The 20,689-nt window shown below is 40.5% G+C and overlaps 1 protein-coding gene across 1 annotated transcript in view; it reads left to right on the forward strand.

The window, feature by feature from the left end:
- Positions 1–19,014, forward strand: part of sntb2 (syntrophin, beta 2) — a 42,237-nt gene extending 23,223 nt beyond the window's left edge. The window contains exons 4-7 of the mRNA XM_086108608.1: positions 3,833–3,975; positions 6,984–7,180; positions 10,696–10,886; positions 11,759–19,014. Of these exons, the coding sequence (XP_085964734.1) occupies positions 3,833–3,975; positions 6,984–7,180; positions 10,696–10,886; positions 11,759–11,851 (624 nt within the window). The 3' untranslated portion in view covers positions 11,852–19,014. The remainder of the gene's footprint in view (positions 1–3,832; positions 3,976–6,983; positions 7,181–10,695; positions 10,887–11,758) is intronic.
- The last annotated feature ends 1,675 nt before the right edge of the window (positions 19,015–20,689 follow it).

A 20,689-nucleotide genomic window follows, 5' to 3' on the forward strand; every position in this document is an offset into this window, starting at 1 on the left:
GGTGAATGAGGTAACTCAAGCGCCTTGAGGACCCGAGGTAGAAAAGTGATATATAATTGACCATTTGCCATTTTTAATTGCACAATAAACTAATAAAATATTGATGGTTTTGCCAGGCCTAATATGTGTGTTTCATGAGTTGTACATGTTTAAACCCTCAAAATCAGTGTTGTTTAATGGCGAACTGCGCCTTGTCACAGAATGTGTGGCAACAACATGAAGGCCTAAACAATCTTTTTGAGCAAATATTAGGTAAAGCTTGTTAATCCGCTGGGAAAAAACATCAAAGATTAAAACATATTTCCTTGAACCAGTAGTTGGCACTTTCACTGAGATGAAAAATGATTCTACAGGGTCAGGCAAAATGATCTGATACATTTGTAGGTTAAATAAAAGGCAAATAAAGTAAAGAAACAAAAAAGTGTTTTTATTTTCAAAAAGTACATATAATGCCATTCTGTTTCATCATGTTTTAAAGATGAAGTGGAGTTCTGGCGGTGTGAGGTCGGCCGGTTGATTTTTGGTTTTAATGCAAATCCAGTAGCTCTGAAGTTGGTAACCCATAAGAAGATGGTGTTTCGAGCTGGTACGGGATCATGTCGACCAAGATTGAAGTGCAAACGGAACGCTCTTTGTGTTGCAGTTACAGATTCGTTTGTTTTAATAAACGTTTCCACAATGAAAGTGCGATGCTCACTCGTCCAATTCATGGCAGCAACTGAAAAAGAAACAAAAATCAATGGCATTATCAGACACCAAGCAAAATGGCATTAGATGGAAAAAAAATGGCATTATATGTATTTTTTGAAAATAAAAACAATTTTTTGTTTCTTTATTTAACCTACAAACGTGTCAGATCATTTTGCCTGACCCTGTAGATGTCTTCATAGCGGGACTATCATCAAATGTGAGAAATCCTGAGAATATATGATCATGTGAGTCAAGTTTTTCAAGTAAATTCAAAATGGCAGACTTCCTGGTACATTGACCACATGGCTCACAGAGACTTCTTTTGAAGGACTTTGCCTGTTGCATCCATCCGTTCTCCAATCTGCTTATCGTCACAAGTCTCGCGAGCGTGCTGGAGCCTATACCAGCTGTCTTCTGGCAGTAGGCAGGGTACACCCTGAAGTGGTTTCCAGCCAATTGCAGGCTACACATAGACAATCATTCACACTCACAGTCACACCTAAGGACAATTTAGAGAATTCAATGAACCTACCGTGCATGTTTTTTGAATATTTTAGGAAACCGGAGTACCTGGAGAAAACCCATGCAGGCGCGTGGAGAACATGCAAACTCCACACAGAAAAGCCGGCGCCGGATTCAAACTTATGACCTCTCTGCCGTGAGGCGTATGTGCTAACCAGTTGGCTACCATGACGCCTGGCCTGTTATTTTACCACCAAATTTTCGTAGATCGAGGTGAAACGTACAACCCGGGCTGCATTGCTTCAAATTTCTAGGAAGTGCTCATGGGAAATTTTTAAAGAAAAATCCAGAATAAATTTATGAAATAAAGGTGGTTTTGCCAGGCCTAATATGTGTGCAAAGTTTCATGTGTTTTGGCAATTTTAGACTCTCTAAATTGACGTTGCCAGTACAACAGCATTAAGCTAAAAACCACAAATTTCCTGTTTTAACATCATGGAGACACTTCCGAGCAAATATGAAATACATCAGGCGAGGAACAACGGCGTGCTACAGCAATGTTTGGCACGGTGAATTATCAGACTTTGCGTCACCGTATTAGCCATGCCCTTCGCAGAAAAGTAAAAATTTTCGGTGTTGTGCAAGATCAATCTCTTGAGACATTTCTGACAAATTTTCAGTTGGATTCATTCAACGGGCTCTGTGCAGTACATAAAAAAAAATGAATTAAAAAATCCTAGTGCCCCTATATGTACAACAGAATATTATCATATAGATGTCTTCAACCCATGACTGTATGCGTGGAAGTTTGTGATTTTTTTGGAGCATGTGCTTGGGAGTTAGAAAGGATTTCCTCTTTTGTGGCAAAATAATTATTCAACAACATTTTGATGCCCCGTCCCTGCCATGTTTGTACTGTACAGTATTTCAAAAACTCAAGATCTTTTTGCCCTGTTGTTTTCTCAGGTCTTAAGATGGTATTGCCAAAGTTTGAAGTCAATCAGATGAATCTTAGTACAATGGTGCAAAAGTATGAACCGTGTAAATGTGCAAAAATGGGCCAAATTTGACTTTCAAAAATTCATAGCTCACTTCCTATTCAATTTAGAATATGGCTGCATTGGACTTTTTTGTAAATCCCTGGGTGCTATAACTGGCTGCCAATTTTTGTTGGCCTAGGTCGGGGGTCGGCAACACGTGGCTCCGGAGCGGCATGCGGCTCTTTAGCGCCACCTAGTGGCTCCCTGGAGCTTATTAAAATGTTTGAAAATGGAAAAAGATGGGGGAGTGAAAATATATTTTTTGTTTGAATCTGGTTTCTATAGGAGGACAAACATTCTTAACATTTTCCAGTGCTGTAAAAATATGTCGAATAAATATTACATTTCAACATTTCTGTCAACGAAGATTTGCGTCATAGCCTGCAACACATGTTTCCATTAGCAGAGCGGAATGCCAGGCAGGTGGCTGTTTGTGGGCCATCTTTCTCCGGCATGCATGCAAAGTTACGGTGCTGTGAAAAAATAGTTGCCCCCTTCCTGATTACAGTGTTCTTTGCATATTCATCACACACAAGGATTTCAGTTCATCAAACCAATCTTGATATCACAAAGAGACAACCCAAATTTGTTCTTTCACATTTAATTGCCATGATACTGGGGCAGACGAATTGCATTTAAAAAAAAAAAAAAGAAGACATCAAATTAAAAACTAGTTTCCAGAACCAATTAATTTAGTAAGTAGAGGTACCACTGTATTTATTTATGTATTATTTATTTAGTTATTTATTTACCATGAAAAGTAGTGTTATTTTCTTGGCAAACAGCGTGTTGCTGTGACAATGGACGGATGTTTAGACCGGGGGTCGGCAACACGCGGCTCTGGAGCCGCATGCGACTCTTTAGCGCTGCCCGAATGGCTCCCTGGATCATTTTCAAAAATGTTTAAAATTGAAAAAGATGGGAGATGGAAATATATTTTTTGTTTTAATGTGGTTTCTGTAAAAGGAAAAACATGACCCAGACATTCTAAATGTTTTCCAATGCTGTAAAAATGTGTAAAATGAATATTAAATTTCAACATTTTTGTCAACGAGGAATTGCATCATAGCCTGCGACACGTTTTTCTATTTGCATGGCGGGATGTCAGTCAGATGGCTGTTGTAGAAAAAAAAAACATTGTTTCATGTCCAATTCACCCAGGGTACTGGCAAAGAATGGGAATCTGAAGGGCAGAGAGAAGCATTTTAAAACGGTACACGTCAGCTACGAGAGTTTTAACACGCTGCAAAAGTGTGTCCCGTGCCTCGTTCATCTTAGCCGCCGTTATGGCTGTTGTTCATTATGGCATGCCTGTGTAAGTGCGTGTGTTTGCGGTCACGGGTCGATTCCGGGAGGCTGGTTGATCGAAAAATAGAGCTTTGGTCAAAAAAGGTTGGGCCACACTTTTTACTTTTTCACACACTTTATATGTTGTACATTGATGATAATAGAACATCACAAACAAGAAATCAAATTAAAAAACCTTTTCATGAAAAATCTTACTGCTTCTGGTATTTACTGTACTCTCATTCGGCAAAAACAATATATAGTGACCCGGGACTCGTTTTGGTTTCGAAAATGCTGGTGTAAAGCAATATTAAATCTCCAAAACCGTGCTGATCTTGTTTAATGATTCTTAGGTCCAGCTGGAAGGTGGACGGCAGCAGCACAGACCCGTTGTCATGGCACTTACAGAAAAAGACATTCTGCTCTTTGAGTCTGTGCCATGGGGTAGAGAATCGTGGGCGTTGCCTTTGGTCACGCACCCATTGCTGGCAACAAGGTAGGATAATTTGGAACAATCATTTGACTCACCATACTGCTTCATTGTTCATATCATCACATAAAAATTTCTATTACAGATAAGGAGACCGACAGTAAGGTTGCATTGGGCTGTTCCAAGCCAAATGACCCAGTGGGGTTAATAAGCAAATTTTGATTTTAATGAGACTTTGCACACATCGAGCCCGTTAAAATAATTAATATTTTATTAGTTTATTGTGCGGTTTTAAAGAAAGGGCTCCCCAGCGCTCCAAACAAATGTTTAACAAATGACTTTCCATTCATAAACTCTTTAAGTATCAGTTTTCGGTGTCTCGCGCTGCTGTGGCTGGCAAAACAAATGTGTGTGAACCTGTGCAGCGCGCTTGTTGTTTTGTTTCTGGTTTATTTATAGAGCAACGTAACATCCGCTGTGACGTGTGCCGCGTTAATCTCACGAGAAAACTTTTAATCCCGTGAAAATTCTTTTAAATTAATGCCGAAAATAACGCGCTAAACTGGCATATACTGTATATATTTGTATATATGTATATTGTTGTTCATGACTGATCAAAGAATGGGACTGTTGATAGACAGGCAGTTATGCAACTTTTGTATTGGTCCATCATGGTGAAGAAGCAGCAGAGCCAAAAAACAAAGCTCTCAATTTATCAGTTGACATACGTTCTTACCCTCACCTATGGTCATGAGCTATGGTCGTGACCGAAAGAACAAGATTCTGGATACAGCGGCCAAAATAAGTTTCTTCCGCAGGATTTCAGGGCTTTCCTGTAGATAGAGAGTGAGAAGCTCAGTCATCTGGAAGGGGCTCAGAGTCGACCCGCTGCTCCTCCACATTGAGAGCCAGATGAGGTGCCATCTGATTAGGATGCCTCCAGGGCACCTGATGAGATGTTACAGGAACATCCCGCTGGGAATAGGCCCCAGGGGAAAACCCAGGACTCATTGGAGAGACTATGGCTGTGTCCAAATGCCCATTCCCTATTCCGTCATTCACTATATACTCTAGCCCTGTGCTATACTGTATGTAGCGCCATATAGTCCTCATTTTGTTTTGCAATTTGCACAGTCAGTTCACTACTTTTATCGTCGTTGCATATTTCGCTATTAATTAATGTAGTATTAGTGGTAGTGGTAATAATAGTAGTACTCAGAGAATGTTTAGAGATTCAGCCATCTCGCTACCTCTGCGTCCCGTGTCCTAGACGCATAATTTTCCCACGGGACGCACAGTTCCAAATAATGTGCGTTTTTGAGACGCAAGAACATTTCTCAGTCAAAACAAACAAACAAACAAAAACTACGGCAAGCCTGAGGATTTCACGGTAACAATCGTTACCGGTAGCGTGTCAATTCCGTGGCGTCATTTTAAAGGTACCGAAAAATAGTTTAACCATAAAAGTCACCGCACACGAGTCGACTGTGTGATCAACGCGATTTCACTGTGCCCGTATGTGTGTTTGTGATGTGGTGTGGTGTGTGAGTGTCTTTCTTCTAATTTACCTTCGTTTTGTTTTGTTTTCAGTGTTGGGGGGTGGGGACACAACAGATGACGTTATGTGCGCATGCGGGTTGTTATTTTAGTCCGCAAACTGAGGAATCACGCGGATGAAAGTTTGAGATGGCGGCAAAAAAAAAAACTCACAAAGGTCTACTAATTACGACATTTAAGAAATGGGAATGCCAGTCTGATTTTTCGTATGAATCGTCCAAAGGGCGTATCACTCAACTCACCTGGGATGTACCTCTGCGTCCCGTGTCCTAGACGCATAATTTTGCAAATAATGTGTGTTTTTGAGACGCAAGAACATTTCTCAGTCAAAACAAACAAACAAACAAAAACCACGGCAAGCCTGAGGATTTCACGGTAACAATCGTTACCGGTAGCGTGTCGTTTCCGTGGCGTCATTTTAACGGTACCGAAAAATAGTTTAACACCAGTTTTTGATCCATTTATTTTTTGGAATAAACCTGGAGTACACAGCTGCTGATGTAATGTTCATTGTTAATGTATCGTTTTCAAACATTTACCCTTGAAACATTATACTTTTGAGTGTCAGAATTCTTGATTATGAATATCAGTCAAAATAGAAAAATGGGTTCCCATGATGAACGTTTACGGAACCCAACATTAGTTACCGTGGTTTCCCATTGGGTAATCCGATGGAACCGAAAAACAGTTACCATAAATTTCCGAAATCCTCAGGCCTGCTACTGAATTATTTAAAATTTTGCAGTATTTGTTTATAATTGTATGTATATGTTGTTGTTTGTGTTATTATAATATGCAATTGAATAAGTAGACCGTTTCAGAATTCGAAATTTGGGACTCTCTCAATGCATAATGGGACTCATACTTTTCTGATCAGCGAGTCCCTGGGACTCGCTGCCGGTAAACTGTAAAATTATCACTGCAGAGATTACCGCTTTTTCTGCACTCAGTGATTGACTTCTATGCAAAGTCATTTCTCAACTTGTGTTCCGTGCCATGTCATGCCTGTTGAGTGATGATTTACTTCATATTAAGAAACTACTGCACTAAAACATTAATTCATAAATGTATATCATATGCTTTTATTTTTGTTTTTCTCAGTATAAATAACACGTACCGTGACTGTTCTACTCTTTGAATAAAAACACTTCATTCAAGCGTTAGGGAGTGCAAGGGGTTATGATGGAGGGGTGTTGCAAATCATGAAGACCTGCCAAGTGGTATGATAGCATTGTTTTATACATGTCCTCGGCTAGGCCTCAGCTTCAAAATCAGTCCTTGGTCCTTGGTCCTTGGCCTCGGAGGCAAGTCCTTGGTCCTTGGCCATGGCCTCGGAAAATTTCTCAAGTCCTTGGCCATGACCTTGCCTCGGAAAATTTTCCAAGTCCTTGGCCTTGGCCTCGGAGTCAAGTCCTTGGCCTCGGGTTGCCGGCCCTTGGACACAACACTGTCAGTGGAGTATTGGTGCTCTTTGTCTAAAAAGAACTGACAGGTTTTATTTGTATCTCTCCATTCAGACTGGTGCGTTCTGGCAGTGTCCGCGGCTCTCCTCCCCAGAGTTCTGACCTGGTCTTTGCTACTCGGACCGGCACAGGGCGAGGCATTGAATCACACATCTTTCGCGTGGAGACCCACTGGGATCTGTCTTCATGGACAAGAGCCTTAGTACAAGGTGCACATTCAGCTGCAGAACTCATCAAAGAAGTCTCTATTGGTGAGTGTGAACATTTTTGTCTGGAAATGAAATTCTAAACGAGAACATTAGGAGTTGTCTATCCAAACTAAGTATGGAAGATTAGCACAGGGTCCGTTGGAAACCATGTTGCTTTTCGATGATCAGTCGTAGTATTCATGTATAATAGTGATTGAGAAAACTATGCATTTTATTCATTTAGATGATACTTGACCCATTCACTTCTAGAAAGGTTTGTTGCTGTGTCTGGATGTATAGCCCATCCCGAAAGTAATTATAGTGGTTCACTTTTTCCAGATTTTGTCCTGTGAAAGCCTTATTCCCAAATAGATTGCATTCATCTTTACCTCAAGATTTGCCCCACACCACTGCATAATGATCCATCCATTCATTTTATTCTGCTTATCTGAGGTTTGTTCACGAGAGGCAGCTTACAGAACATGAAGGGTATTGAACATATCAGTGAAGAAGTCAGGTAAATAATAAATCAATAATCATTACTATTAATTTAATAAACAGTGGAAAGAAGTTGAGTGCACTGAAATATGGCATTGTTACCCCATTGATTGACAAGTGGTTAGTCAATTGCCAGATATATGGAAGTAACATTAAATGCATATTCTGTATACATTAAGTACCGTATTTTCACGACCATTCGACGCACCGTATGGTTGGGCGCAGTCTCATTAATGGGTGCTATTTCAGTATTTTACACATAGACAAAACGCACTGTATTATTGGGCGCAATTTTAAAGTGGTAAAACATACGCCAGCTTAAACATACGGCATGCATGCGCACACGCTAAAAACACGTTAGCTTGTAGCATACGGTAGCATGCCAAGACATACGGATACAAGCTAAAAACACGTTTTTAAAAAGGCAACGGAAAACGGAGTTCCGTTGTATTTTATTTAGCCATCGTACAATGTACTCACGTTTTTCGATCAATCATCACCCAGAAATCCATCAAAGTCCTCATCCTCTGTATCAGAATTGAACAATTGTGCAAGTACTGGTAATCCATCAAAAACGCCGTGTTCCCTCTCGTTGTCAGTCACTCTCATTGCCATGTGGCTCCACAGAAATGATGGCGGCTTTGCCAAAAACTCGAACAACAGTGCAAGCAGACACGTTCGTCCAAGCAGCCACAATCCATTCGCAAATTGTGGCGTAACTCGCCCGGCGCTGCCTCTCACTCTTTGTAAAGTTGTGTTTGCCATCGATCATTCATTGTTCCCATGCCGTTCGCAACTTTACTTTGAATGCCCGGTTGATGCCGATGTCCAGCGGTTGGAGTTCTTTAGTCAAGCCTCCGGGAATAACGGCAAGCTCAGAGTTCATTTGCTTGACTTGGTTTTTCACCGCTGCTGTGAGATGGGCACGCATGCCAAAAGCATAACTGATGGCTTGAAGTTTGAACTGAGCTTCGTAGGCGTGTCTCTTTGTAGAATTTATTTTCGGGGGTTCTTAGAAACCAAAACCGAAGTTGTTTTGCAACAATGCACATAGCCAGTACACTCTATACAGGTGTTGGTACCTGCTTGTAGCGTCCCTTTAGCGTCCACTTACACGCCCACCCTTCACTCATTGGCGGACTTCTTCCCCGCATGCCTGTCACTCACGTCTGCCTTTTCGCTCTCTTTCTCTCCATATATGTATATATACACGCCCACCCTTCACTGATTGGCCGACTTCTTTGCCGCATGCCTGTCCACAGTCACTTCCGCCTTTTCTCTATATAAACAGCGGGTCGGCTGTTAGTCAGGTTTTGGAACTCAGCGCATAGACAAGACGCTCCGCATCATAAGGCGTCCTGTCCATTTTGGAGAAAATTTTAGACTTTTAATGGCGCCTTATAGTCGTGAAAATACGGTAAATGCGTTTTGAGCCCCAAATCAAAACAAACAACTGTGAAGCATATGTGAGCCTCCACAAACATTTGTTTTCTTTTTTTTTTTTTTTTTTCCTTTTTTTCTTCCGTGGTCGCTGAATTAAACTTGTCAACTCGTGTGCACATCTGTGTATGTGGATCATGCTGCAGGTACCTTGCCAAACACAAATACAGTGGTACCTCTACTTACGAACGTCTCTTCAGACGAAATTTTCAAGTTACGAAATGCCTCAACAGGAAAATATTGCCGCTTGTTATGAAAGAAATTTCAAGATACGAAATGTAAAAATACAGTACGAGTTGCAACTCGCAGCTCCGAGCACCGAACGCAACATACTTACTCTTGTTGTCTGTTGTCTGTTTAAGTGGGAGAAAATTTCATCTGTGCCCTATGTTCCACATACAGCACATTTGACGATGAACTTGTACTTCATACTTATAGCTGCCCTGCCATTGGCTATTACTGAGTATTATACTGTCATCCCATTGGCTAAGAGGGACATCTACCATATTTGTCTGTGTGTGACTAGATAGATCAATATGTGTTTATGCAGTGTCCTCGTCATTTGCCCCTCGGGCCAGGAGGTGTTCCGATAGTTTTACATAAATGTGAATCACCCAGTCGGGTGATCGCTCACTCTACTGATGTTTGCCTTGGACATTTTCGAAGGATTGTTAAAAGCTGGCAAAAGCAAACGTCCTTGCATCAGTTCTTGACAAAACGCCAGGCAAAAACCACTTCTGAGAGAGAACATGAACTGAAGAGGGCAAAAAAAGAAACCCAAAAAAAACGATGAGGACGCAGTTAAGTTAAATGACCATAATTTTCATTCTTTATTCTTTGTTTTGTACATTTTGCACAACTTTTATTTATTGTGCAATAATCTAATTGTAACATGTATTTGTTATATATTTTGATGCATTTTTATGCTTTAGAAAACATTTCTGTTTGAATTTTGGGGGGCTTGAAATGGATTAGGGCATTTACATGGAAAACGCGTCTCTACATACAAAATGTTCTGGTTAAGAAATTTCTTCTGGAACCACTTCATTTCGTAAGTTGAGGTACCACTGCACTGGGTTCTGGGGTTGCAGCTTCTCATGAGGATTTGAGCTCAAATGCCAGTAATTGTCAACAGGTGCACAACTCTGAATTGCAGAAATCGTTAAATGCCAGTGAATGCCTCAAAAGATTGTAAAACCAAATTTCAGTTGAGGGCGGAATCAATCCGGCCAAGTTTCATTACGTACCTGTTGTTTGTTTGTTTGTTTGTTTTTTTAAGAACAATTCTGTTGGACCTAAGCCTTGAGATAGTTTGCCTGATTTCCCTTAGTTCTTTTTTTTATGCTTGAATCAGTTTCAAGCTATTTCATTGAAGATTGTGGAGTATCTCTGACCCATCTACGCTGCTATACCTAAAAACAAGAAGCACGGGTTTAACCAACAGAAGATTTACTCTCAGTGCAAAAGTTTTGACCTTCCTCCAATTTCTATTCCCACACAAATACCTGCATATTTGTATCATTCAGTCAAGATACTGTATATGGAAGAAAAACTGCAAGTTACATACATCTCGCTCACCTTTCCACTCACTAAAATCCACTAATTGTAACTAATGGTCACTTTGCATGCTTCCCCCCCAGGATGCACATTGAACAGACAAGATGTCCGGCTGACACTGCACTATGAGAAAGGCTTCACTGTGATGAAGGAGCCAGCCGAACCAGCCAGTGGCGCTGTGCTGTACCGATACCCTTATGAAAAACTCAAAATGTCTGCTGACGATGGAATACGCCACCTTTACCTTGATTTTGGGGGTCCTGAGGGAGAAATGGTAAATTTTGACCTGTGATGCCAGTTACCAACATGTCTTTTTCAGAGGAATGAGTACTCTTAACATGTTATTATTTCCAAATCTAGAATCAAATTACAATTATTTATCCTAGTCACTGTGGGGAGTACGAGTTGCCCAAGAAAAGTCAAGGCACTTAAATTTCTTGAAGCTGAATGCTTTATTCCAGGTCAGCGTTGAAAATTAGAAACTGTTGTTGATTGTCTTATCCATCCAAACATTTTCCAATCCACGTTCTCCTCATAAGGGTCGCGGGGGGTCCTGGAGCCTATCCTAGCTGTCTTCAGGCAGTAGGCGGGGGACACCCTGAACCGAGTGCAGGCCAGTCGCAGGGCACACAGAGATGAACAGCCACCCGCGCTCACACTTACACCTAGGGCCAATTTGGAGTGTTCAATCAGCCTGCCATGCATGTTTTTTGGAATGTGCCCACTCAGGCCCGGGGAGGCCAGAGCTTGAATTGAACCCGGTAACGCGCTAACCACTGGACCACCGGGCCGCCCGATTTTCTTTTCTGATAATGCAAATAATACAAAAAATATGTATAATAATTCAATAAGCAATGAGCAAAAAGGCATACTTGCAAGTTGCAACTCACTCAGTAAATCATTATTAACACAATGGAAATGTCCGGGAGGCCATTATTTATTCATTTATTTATTTCATTGGGACAGTGCACATTAATCAATACAAGAATAAACAGTGTAAATGCGCAGGACTTAGCATAAATGCTACTTTTCAGATGTAGTCCCATTGCAGGTTTCTTAACAAAAACATAACATAAACAGTTAACATTAATCCACAATCAACTGCAAGTAACCTTTCTCCCATTTTCTGTCCTTTTCTTCGATTAGGTATTTGACCTCCACTCTGGTCCAAAGCCGGTTGTGTTTGTCCTCCATGCTTTCCTTTCAGCCAAGCTCACTCGTATGGGTCTGCTCACATAAAGTCACATCAATGTGAGAGAACTCTTCACCAAAGAGCCCCGACACACCTTGGACAAATTTCCCCGGACAGTGATATCTTTCCAAATCTTCACAGTTTCACAGAACCTTTGGACCTGACATCGCAGGCATGAATCCCATTATCACTCTCTCCTCTCATAAAAATGTGCCTTTACTTCAATTTTCTTCTTTCTTTCCCACAACAGCTTTATTGCTAGATCGAGTCTTAAAGTGGTACTTTTTTTAAAAAATCATTCCAGTGATTGTTTTGTGATTATTTGAGCCTTTGGGTCTCCAAGTCCGGTCCTCGGAAGCCCTGTTTTTGGTCTTTCCCGAGCTCTGACACACATGATTCAAATGAGGGTACAAAGCTTGCTGAATCTGGTGGCTTGGGAAACAAAAAAACAGGCTGGATAGGGGCTCCCTGAGACTGGACTTCGAGACCCCTGATTTGGACACTCTGGGCTATCGTCTCCCATGATCATGAGAGCAAAAAGGCACACGGTTGCACACTTTTTTGACTGCGCAGATTCTCCCATTGACTAATGTCTGCCCTTCATGCAACCCTCCAGCCAAATATTATACGCACTCTGGTCGGAGCACTCTAAAATGTGGGCATTTCCTCTAAAACCTGACTTTGTGTGTATTCACTACTCAACTTAAGCACTTTTTGCACTTTTACACACTTCGGAGTCTGTAGAACATACTTGTACACAACTGTGAACAGAGCTCATCCAAACCACAAAAACTCGAGCAGCAATCTTTCCATGATCACTTTTGTTGAGAGTCAGCCAAGTGGCTTGTGGCAGAGCTACACTCGGTCCGATGTCATCTCATGGCGTAGTCTCCTCTCTTCTCAATAGTCGTAACACAGTAACAAATGGAAACGGCATAAATCACATTTTGCGCGTTTTTATGAAATTTGCTTACCGTTTTTTGAAAGGTTTGATGGAAACCCCATAATTTTTTCTCATTTTCTGTTGTTTCTTTCTTTATATTTCATATTGTAGTCTCATGCAGTAATGCCAACATTTGGCATATATCTACTGTATGTTGATATGAAGGCTCAGCTCTCCAAACAGACCAGACCCCCCCCCCCCACCCCCCCCAACCAGTGCTCATGACTGAAATCATGTTGAGCAGGGATCCTCAGCCATTCGGTCGGTGTAGGTGCTCAGACAGACCAAAGAAATATTTTGAGTTGATCAGCTTGCATAGGAGCAAATTAGTAAATATATGAGGGTCACTCAAGAAATAAGGTGAATTTTTCGGTATCAGCACTTCTAATACAGATAGAAGCTTACTTTTTTAGAATATTCAACATTGTCTCCCAGCACTGTGCACAAGCTTCCATATTCCCTCCGCGTAAAAATCTTTGGACTGATAGCCAGTCACTCACAACACTTTTGATTTCATTGTCTATATATCAAAAGATGTCTAAATATATCTAAGTGAATCCGGTCTGTGTCTCAAAAAAAGTTGGAGACCGCTGATCTGGAGTACGGCAGGAACATTGCCTTTTTTTAAATTGATAAAGCCCCAAACATGCATTGAGTCATACATAAGCATAACATGAATTAAATTACTTGAGTAAATAGTTTTATTGGAATTATCATATACAGAATTAAAAAAATACAAAACAAAAAAAAACATTCTCTCCTTCCAAGCAGAAGTGTCATTGGAACGGTCCACATGTCCTGACTGGCTGAATACGCGTTCACTAAAAGATCTTTTCACATTGGAAATGTCCTTTTGTATGTCACAGATTTTCCATGACATTCTCAAATCGGAGGAAAATTACACATTCCAGGGTTTCCACGCAGCCTCAGCTGTCATTGAATCACACCGCTTTGGCGGTTCCGCATTCATTCCCAATTTTCCCACGTGAGTGTGTTGTCTGAAATGTGGGCAGGAGAATCTGTGTTGATGAAAGTGCGTAAGTTCAGGTGCCTAATAACAGACTTGCACGCAAACAGGAGAGAATGACCCAACATGAGGTGAATGGTTTTCTGACCTCATCGTACCAAAGGTTAGGAGAAGCCATCCATCCATCCATTTTCCGAACCGCTTAATCCTCACTAGGGTCGCGGGGGGTGCTGGAGCCTATCCCAGCCGTCTTCGGGCAGTAGGCGGGGGACACCCTGAACCAGTTGCCAGCCAATCGCAGGGCACACAGAGACGAACAACCATGCACGCTCACACTCACACCTAGGGACAATTTAGAGTGTTCAATCAGCCTGCCATGCATGTTTTTTTTGGAACGTGGGAGGAAACCGGAGCACCCGGAGAAAACCCACGCAGGCCCGGGGAGAACATGCAAACTCCACACAGGGAGGCCGGAGCTGGAATTGAACCCGGTACCTCTGCACTGTGAAGCCGACGTGCTAACCACTTGACTACCGGGCCGCCGGTTAGGAGAAGCATTTTAGACAATCAATGAACAGTGGAGGCCTGATGAGTAACCACTAAATAATGTATTCATAATTGGCTCACATTGCAGAGCAGCCTTCCAGTGTCCTTTTCATTTGTTTGATGAAAGTTTTTTTTTGTTTTGATCAGAAAGTGACGAGACTGTTCGAATCAGTATGCAGTTACGCCCGCAGAGACTTACTGTATGCAATCAAAGCAAAGATATGTGTTGGTGTGTGTTTGTCTTCCTCATGCTTCTGGCTTCTTGCACATGTCCATGCTGTCTTGTAGTTTAGTCACTTTTTTTATTCATGAACAATATGGGGAAGGTGGCGGGGCGGTTGGTTGATAACGCTTTAAAACTCGCACCAACAGTATTACTTTTATTGTGGCATTCAAATGATGTTTTTATTAATTTGCCTCTTATCACGACTTTCTTGCGTCACATTTGACGTGAGCTTTTTATGATGTTTGTTAGTATGACCATGTATTACCTCCTTTACTTGCATCCATCCATTTTCTGTATGGCTTCACACCAAGAGGGTGTCAGGTGAGCTGGAGCCGATCCTAGCTGACCTTGGGCAAGAAGCAGGGTACTCTGAACTGATCACCAGCCAAACGCATAGAAACAAACCATTCACACTCATGTTCATACTTCAAATTTCAAGTCCACCTCCTTTCATTCATTGTTACTAAGTATTTCATGGATAGAATTGGGTACCCCACTGTTAACGAAAGGAAAACCCCCGCAGTGTCACAGAAATAACTGGAATCTAACAAGACAAATGTAATATATGAAAAATTCATGAAAATTAACCAGCAAAAATCAGATATTGCTTTTGAATTGTGGTTCGACAGAATTATTGTACTAAAAAAGCTCAAGAAACACGCCTGCACAAAAATGATGGTACAGCGTGACAAGACACTGATCAGAGAGTGACGAGACACTGATCAGAGTCAACAGCATGACGAGACACAAGGGAAGGTGATGGGCCGGGCTCCGAAGATGCGCAGCCAATCAGCTCACAAGATAAATCCACTTGCGCTGTCGTTGGTCGATGTCGCGCCGGTAACCAGTCATGCGTACAGTCATGTACAAAACCTCTGAGTCATTTGGCATTTTTTTCTGAATACAGGACTTTGGAGAAAAAAACGCGATGAAGTGAAGCCACGATAAACGTAGTGCGATGTAGCGAGGGATCACTGTATCTTGAACTTAATATTCTGTTGCCCAAGCTTTTGAAGCTGCAAATGATTTTTGTAACTTCCAAATGAGATATCTGCACCCCCAGTAGAAGGTATTTTGGCTCACACTTCATGAGCAAATATCTGTTGAAGGAGTTGAAACATGCCATCTGGAGAAAGGACTCTTCAAACCTGAGACAACTGGAGCAGTTTGCTCATCAAGAGTGAGCCACAACACCTGACAGGTGACAGGTGCTGCTGACAGCTGCACAAGTCTTAGCAGAAAGTTACAAAAATTGTTGGATTGCAGTGATTGCCTCAAAAGGTTTTGGAACAAAATATTAAGTTTAAGGAACCATCTTTTTTGTTCAGACCTGTCTCTTTAGGTTTTTTGTTTTAAAGAATTTGGTTGAACCACAAATCAAAAGCACTGTCTGATTTTCACTGGTTAATTTACTTTTCTTCCTTCCTTTTTTTTTTTTTTAAGTTACGACTTTCATCAGCTTCCAGTTACTTTTTACCAACCATTTTTCCCCATGTCTATACTGATTAATACTTTTGTCTAACTTTTATTTCATAAGCCATTTCCTCAGGTTTTTATACAGAAACAATACTGTAGATCAGAGGCACTCATTTGGTTTCATTATTTGAGTTATTCATGGCAAACAATTCTCTGTTGCTAATAATTCCATCTTCCGTCTTTCTTACATGGCCTTGTGCTTCCAATTCTGGATACAGAGCTTGATTGATTCATTTTAAATGGCAGATGTCATAGAGGCATCATCACCTAACTCCGGGGTCGGCAACCCAAAATGTTGAAAAAGCCAATTTGGACCAAAAAACCCCCCAAATATGTCTGGAGCTGCAAAAAATGTTAAGCCTTACAATGAAGGCAGCACACGCTGTATGTATCTACTGTATATGAGCTGTATTAGCCGACGATCAAAATGACTACGTTGGCTACAAATACACAATGAGCCTTCACGATTCAATGATTTTTTTCCCCCTGTAGTCATCCAGTAGAGCAGGGGGCCCGACCTTTTTTGACCGAAAATCTACTTTTTGATCAACCAGCCATTGTGAGCAACAACCACAACAACTAAGATGAACGAAACAGAAAAATTAAGTAGACACGAGTTTGTGAAAATCACTCCCTGCCTTCGTCGAGACATGACTGGGACACACTTTTGCAGCATGTTAACTATCGTAGCTCATGTGTCCCGTTTTCAAATGCTTCTCTCGGCACTCCATCTTCCCATTCTTTGCCAGTACCCTCAGGGAATTGTACATGAAACAGTGTTTTTTTTTTGGGGGGGGGGGTGGTTAACAACAGCCACCTGCCTGGCATCCTGCCCCGCTAATAGAAACGTGTGTCTCAGGCTATGACGCAAATCTTGGTTGACATAAAGGTTTCAATTTAATATATATTTGACACATTTTTACAGCATTGAAAACCATTAAGAATGTTTGTGTCATGTTTGTCCTCCGACAGAAACCATATGGAGAAAAAAATATATATACTGTATATATATATATATATATATATATATATATATATTTGCCTCCATCTTTTTCCATTTTCAAACATTTTTGAAAAAGCTCCAGGGAGCCACAAGGGCGGCGCTAAAGAGCCGCATGCGGCTCTGGAGCCGCGGGTTGCCGACCCCCGACCTCACCTAATCTGATGTTCTGAGTGTTCATTGGGATTGAGAATAGTGATGTGGTTGTCACTGATTGAAAAGTTACTGAGCATCCAACCTTTAACATCTCTCAAAACATGATTGGACAAATATAAATAGTGGATGTTTTCAAAGCATGTGGTGCACCTCCTGAGGGGCGCCAGATGACTTGAGGGGAAGCAGGAGATCTTGGCTGAGCTAAAAACAGAAATGTTCTCGAAAGAAGGTCACACTCCTGTTGTACATCCTGATTTTGATGATTTTCTAAAGAATATTTGCAAGACAGCAAATATTCAAGTGTCGTATATTGAAACTCCCCTCAATAGAAATCATCTCACCTAAAAATTGGTGCTACTTTTCTATGCAATGCCGTAATGTGTCTTCATTGTATTGAGCAGTATGCCACCACTGAGATTTTTTGGAATCGGGTCAAAAATGTTATGTAGAGACATGAACAATTTGTGTGTTTATAACAGTGTTTTTTTTTTTTGTACCATGGTCCAAAGAGAGCTCAGTTTTGACAAATTGATAATTTTGTCCCAGGTTTAAATATATATTTTTTTAATTTTAACTTACAAACATACTCAAGCAAATGAATTGAATTATTCTTTGAATCACTCTGCATTTTTAAATGCATGAGGAAGATGCCAGATATATTATGTTTCCCTATGACCTTTTTTCCCCAGTTGATGCAATTTACATTTCCTGATTACACGAACATAGTGTAAAAATTCAAATTAATATATATCTTGTAGATATAACTTAAAATGTATAATGTTCGCATATTTTGAAAGTCATAAAATGATTCTGACGCACACCAATGCATAACTACCAACGACTTATCTGTTTATACAATCACCCGGTGAAAAAATTTATTCTTATGAAGTAACCCAAAGTTTCTGTTGTTTTTGCTCATCCCAATACCCCCCCCCCCCCCCGTCCGCAATTTGAGGATTCTTTCAGATCTCTTATTGATTTGTTTCAATATAGACACTGTAGTATGTACTCACAATGCAACGCAGAAAAAAAATATGTGAACAACTGTTCTGTTTCTAAACGCTGTTGCCCGGGTGACTCTGCTCCCATACTGTTCTTTAGAATCTGTGCCTGTCAAATTGGATTTTGCCATTGCCTACCCTGACAGAATGCTACTCCTCAGCAACTGAAGCAAAAAATGTTTAAACGTCTGTTTTTATGAATCTTTTTCTGAGTTTCTGTACTGTTATTTGTTGAATGGTTTTCGTCATTCTTCAGCAAGCAGTCAATCCTTTGCGGTTTGCAATCCTATCTAGGTTATCGATTGTTTTTCTTTACAGATTATATTTGTGTACATTATGACCAATATTAAAAACAGTTTATCCTCTATTTGAAAATGACTGACTATACCAAGGTGTCAAACCCAAGGCCTGGGGGCCAGATCTGGCCCACCACATCATTTTATGTGGCCCGCGAAAGCAGCTCAAACATGTCAACTTCCATGGTCCTTTCTAAAATGTCAACCAAAATTTTAAATTCTCATATATAATGAGTAAGAGATATATTCTAAGCATTTTCTTGTTACCAAACCCCTCATGATAGTAACTTAAACAACAGTTATTCTTGACTTCTTTATATGGTTTCAGTCATAAAAGCCCTCCAAGTGAAACGCTAATTAAAATGTGGCCCGCACCATAAATGAGTTTGACACCCCTGGAATCCACTTTACAAAACGATGCTTCAGAGGTAAAGATAAATGTCTCTGCCAGGTTGTGCCCAAGACAATCAAGACAGAATGTCACTAGAGGATTAATTGCATCTGAGCAAACGGTCAAATGCAATGTATTTTAGACTTTATAACAAGAAACAGTATGCAATGTAATCACAAATAATAGTAATAAAAAAATCTGAAATTTGTTTGTCTGGGGGTTTTTTTTTTCCTTTTCTTTGCGTGACATTGATAGTATGCGAATTCAAATACTGAGTAGGAGCTCTGTTACGTTTACGGCAGTGACATATGAAGCCCATTTGTTTGCTGGTGCAAACTTGTGGCGTTATTGTCAGTGTAATAGTTAAAGTGAGCAGCCAAGAAAGTTCACAAATCAACTTTGGGTTCTGCTGCATTTTTTGTGAAGTAGCATTCCTAAGCATCTTGTGGAACAATGCATTTCCTCTAACTGCTACGACCAACTTGAGGTTGTTCTTTGCTAAATAGGCAGTGTCAGAAAGGGATTTATATTTGTGTTTATTGCAGGAATTAGAGTAGGCACATTTGAGTGAGAGTCAGCAAAAAGAATTTTTTTGGGGGGAATATATAGTCACCATCCATCAATCCATTTTCAACACTGTTTATCCTCAAGAGGGTTGCAGCGCGTGCTGAAGCCTATCTCAGTTAATTTCGGGTGAAAGGCGGACGACACTCTGAACGGGTTGCCAGTCAGTTGCAGAGGACATCTCGAAACGAACAACCATTCACACCCGCATCCACACCGTCACTGAGTGGGAACCAATCCAACGTTGTCCGCCCACAAGTCAGGCTAGTGTGCCATCAGCGACACTGTGGCAACACAAAAACTGTAATTTCACAGGTTGCTATCTTACTCTCTGGCCTTGTACTAACTTTAAGTATTTTATTTTATCTCTTCCCAAGGGGCAAAATGTAAAATTCTTATCAATCAGCCTTAGCTGTTTATCAAGTTTGATTGGTGGGTCGCTAAATATTACCCAAACAACTGTTCACGTGTTAGCAATTCTCATTTGCGAATGTACATGACGATAGGGTTCGATGTACATCCATCCAATGCAGTTCAGTGAGAGTTTGGTTAATTTTCTAAAAATCTAAATTTGAAGTTTTTGTGTTCGGTTAATGTGTATCTAAATTTGCATTTGATCTCTTAGCATTTACTTATCTGCATGGATCTTATTGGCGTTTACGTTTACATGTTCAATTGATGCTTTGTATTACAAATCTTATAGTAGTATTATGTAGGGGCAATACTACAGTGCTTTTTTTTTTAGCTCAAAGTTTGCTTTTATTTGTCTTCATGCTTGGGGTCTCAGAGGTTCTATTAAAAGAAAGTCAACATTTCTATTTTGCAAAAATGAAAAAGCACAATGTGTTCTCCAAGAACCACATTCAAATGACATAGATGAAAAATTCTTGTTGAATTAGTGGGGAGATGAAGCTTGTGTTTAGTCGTGGTACAAACAGATCGGCAGGTGTGGCAATACTTTTGAAGAATTTTCCTGGGAAAATAAGGACCCATTAGGTCATTCACTAATTTGTGTCTTTGAAGCAAATGAAGACTTTCTAATAATTCTTGGAAACATTTTTGGGCACAACAGTGTTAGCCAGACCAAAAAAAAAATTCTGAAATCAGTCAGTGTGTAAGCAGTGATAATTTTACAGTTTACCATCAGCGAGTCCCAGTGACTTGCTGATCAGAAAAGTACGTGTCCCATTATGCATTTCGAGAGTCCCAAATTTCGAATTCTGAAATGGTCTACTTACTCAATTCATATCATACGATAATAACACAAACAACAACATATACATACAATTATAAATAAATGCTGCAAAAATTTAAATAAT

Source organism: Hippocampus guttulatus, chromosome 4 (genome assembly GCF_054856545.1).
Source record: "Hippocampus guttulatus isolate MCC_2025c chromosome 4, RoL_Hgut_1.0, whole genome shotgun sequence".
Lineage (NCBI taxonomy): Eukaryota > Metazoa > Chordata > Actinopteri > Syngnathiformes > Syngnathidae > Hippocampus > Hippocampus guttulatus.